Source organism: Merops nubicus, unplaced genomic scaffold (assembly GCF_000691845.1).
Source record: "Merops nubicus isolate BGI_N331 unplaced genomic scaffold, ASM69184v1 scaffold10499, whole genome shotgun sequence".
NCBI classification, from domain to species: domain Eukaryota; kingdom Metazoa; phylum Chordata; class Aves; order Coraciiformes; family Meropidae; genus Merops; species Merops nubicus.
In genome coordinates this window covers 787-3,306 of record NW_008630299.1, presented here as the reverse complement: position 1 = coordinate 3,306, position 2,520 = coordinate 787, and the positions used below count along the sequence as shown (strand labels likewise).

At 44.6% G+C, this 2,520-nt stretch overlaps 1 protein-coding gene across 1 annotated transcript in view; it reads right to left on the bottom strand.

The window, feature by feature from the left end:
* The window catches only part of NR4A3 (nuclear receptor subfamily 4, group A, member 3), a 23,197-nt gene extending 22,431 nt beyond the window's left edge, over positions 1-766 (bottom strand). Inside the window, exon 1 of the mRNA XM_008947254.1 lies at positions 1-766. This exon is cut by the window's left edge and continues 152 nt beyond it. Coding sequence (XP_008945502.1) covers positions 1-766 — 766 coding nt within the window.
* Positions 767-2,520: the final 1,754 nt, after the last annotated feature.

Below are 2,520 nucleotides of genomic sequence, written 5' to 3'. Positions count from 1 at the left end.
AGCTGCTGCTGCCCCCCCCGCCGCTGCTCTCACCCATCAGGCTGGAGGTGGCTGCGTTGAGGCCGAGCGGTGAGAAGGCTAAGGTGGCTGGTCTTTTGGCGAGGTGAAGCCCATAGGAATGGCTCTCCATGGGCGCCTGGCTGGCAGCGGGCCTGTCGGAGCCCAGGGGCAGGCTCAGGGAGGCAGGGTCATAGCACATGTGGGCGGCCGCGCCCGGCGTGTGGGGAGGCGAGTGCTTGAAGTGGAAGAGGGGGAAGCGTGGAGGCACGGTCTTCATGGGGGCAGTGTCCATCAGGTGGCCGGGTGGCAGGCAGGTCTGCGTGGGCTGCAGTGGGGGCTCGTCCCACAGGCTCTGGTGAGATGGGAAGCCGGGCGTGGTGGGCGTGGAGGGCGGAGATTGCTTGAAGTACATGGAAGTGCTGGGCATCCCCTCATCCGTGGAGGGTGGCAGTGAGGGCTGGTATGGGGAAAGCCGGGTGTCTTCCATCTTTATGAGGGGCCTCTGGCCGGAGGAGGCAGTTTGCATTTGGTAGAGGCAGGAAGGCTTGAGCTCGTAGCTGCCAGAGTAACCCTCCATAAAGGTGCTGAAGCTGGGAAGGGAAGTGGTGGCGGTGGCAGTGATTTCGGTACTGCTCAGGTCCATGGTCAGCTTCGTGTAGTCGGGGTTCATGATCTCCGAGCTGTACTCTGAGCCATACGCGTAGGTCTGAGATGCATAATTTGAACCGGGCGGTGAAGGGCTATACTGCGCTTGCACACAGGGCATATCTGCAGGGGCAAAGGGGCACGTTAACAACAAGCCCGGCGTGCCCAGGCCGCAGCCCAGGCCCTGCCGACCTTCCTTCCTAGAAGCTTTCCCACATTTCATGGGGCTCAGTTAGATACTCGACTCCCAGTCTCGCCTGGACAAGGGACATATAAATTAGCCTCGAGTCTCTGCCTTTCACCAAGAAATACACATTGGGGATCGACTAAGCATGAGGTATTTAGGGAGCCTGCTCTCATCTAATCGCGGAAGCAACTCAAATTTATACCAGTGTCAGTGAGAGAAGAATCCATCTCAAGCTGCCCTACATCTGCTGCTTAATATACATAGGTGTCAATGAGAATTAGATAAGCAGAATGAAAACAGTTTATAGCTCTAAATCTATCTCTGTATGCATGCAACCGTGCCATAAAATTTTCATGAAGGGTAAATGAGATTATCAAATGCATAATATTAAAAATTATATTTATTTTAAAAGAAACAGCATCTGCAGTGCATGTCAGAGGAACGACCCAAATCACGGTGTTTGCGACTTAGCACTTGCAAACATCAATTTCGCTTACTCAACTCTGGGCCTTTGGGCCTTTCTGGTCAGCTAATAATGTAAGGTTGCTGTCTAAATAGTAGTTTTAAGGCTTATCTGTGGTAGAACAGTCTCCTAAAAATAAATATGTAGTATGACATATCCTTAAATTTGAAAAAAAAAGTAAGAGAAACAGTATGTGGTAATTCTCTTTCTGTTTTTATGGGAAAGTAAGGTTGAGGCTGCTAATATAATTGTTTTTATCTATTAGTCATAAGAGTTAATGTGGTTCGCTGATATCTGGCATGGTTGAGGCAAGACAGTGCCTAGCTATAAAGATTTGATTTTTTTTTTTTTTTTTTATTTTTATTTTACTTTTCCTACTAGTCTGCTATTTCCTTTGCTGCTCTTAGGAAATAATGGACCAAATTCTTTAGTCCATTCAAGGTCTGCCTGACTACATACAGAGATTCTAGCCCAATATCTACAACCCAAACTAAAAGTGCATGCTGTGTTTCAGTTCCACAACAGATGAATAAAACACATGGATTAGTAAAAATTCTCTTGTAAAGAGAAAAGTAAACATGGAGAAGAAGTATATAAAAAGTAAGTGCAGTTTATCTTTTCTGGTAATTGTGGTAAATTGTGGTAATTATATTTCAAAAGCACTTGGAGAAACAATTCATACCAAAAAAAACCCCAAAACACAACCAAACCAAGCTGTGTTAAAAATAATGGGGTTTTCCTCTATTTTAAGAAGTCCTTCCGCTTACAATTTTAAAATTTTCACTTGAGCCTGTCATGCAGGAATTCAAAAAAATTGTGTTAAATCAACTTTTAATTCTTTCCTGCCTGCTTTACAGATAAACAGATTTAAACTAAGCACCAGATTTCAATTATTGCACTGTCACAAACCATTCACAAACCATTCACAAAGCATTTCTTCTGCTACAGAAAATGTTAAAAACTGAGGAAAAAATAGCGTTCTTCTCTGAAATTAAGACCTTCTTGTCTGTAAATCCAAACACTTAAAGAAAAAAGCAGGGCAACCCTTTCACAAGCCTTGCCTTCCAATGTTATTTATGTATTTTTCTACCGTTCTCTTTTTTCCTGTTAATTTCTGGCCATGCCATTCCCTGCACACACATTTCATGGCAACTCCTATTACTGTCATTTGGTAGTTTAAGGACTGACTGTTAAGACGTAGTGATCAGTGCTTAATGAAATAAAA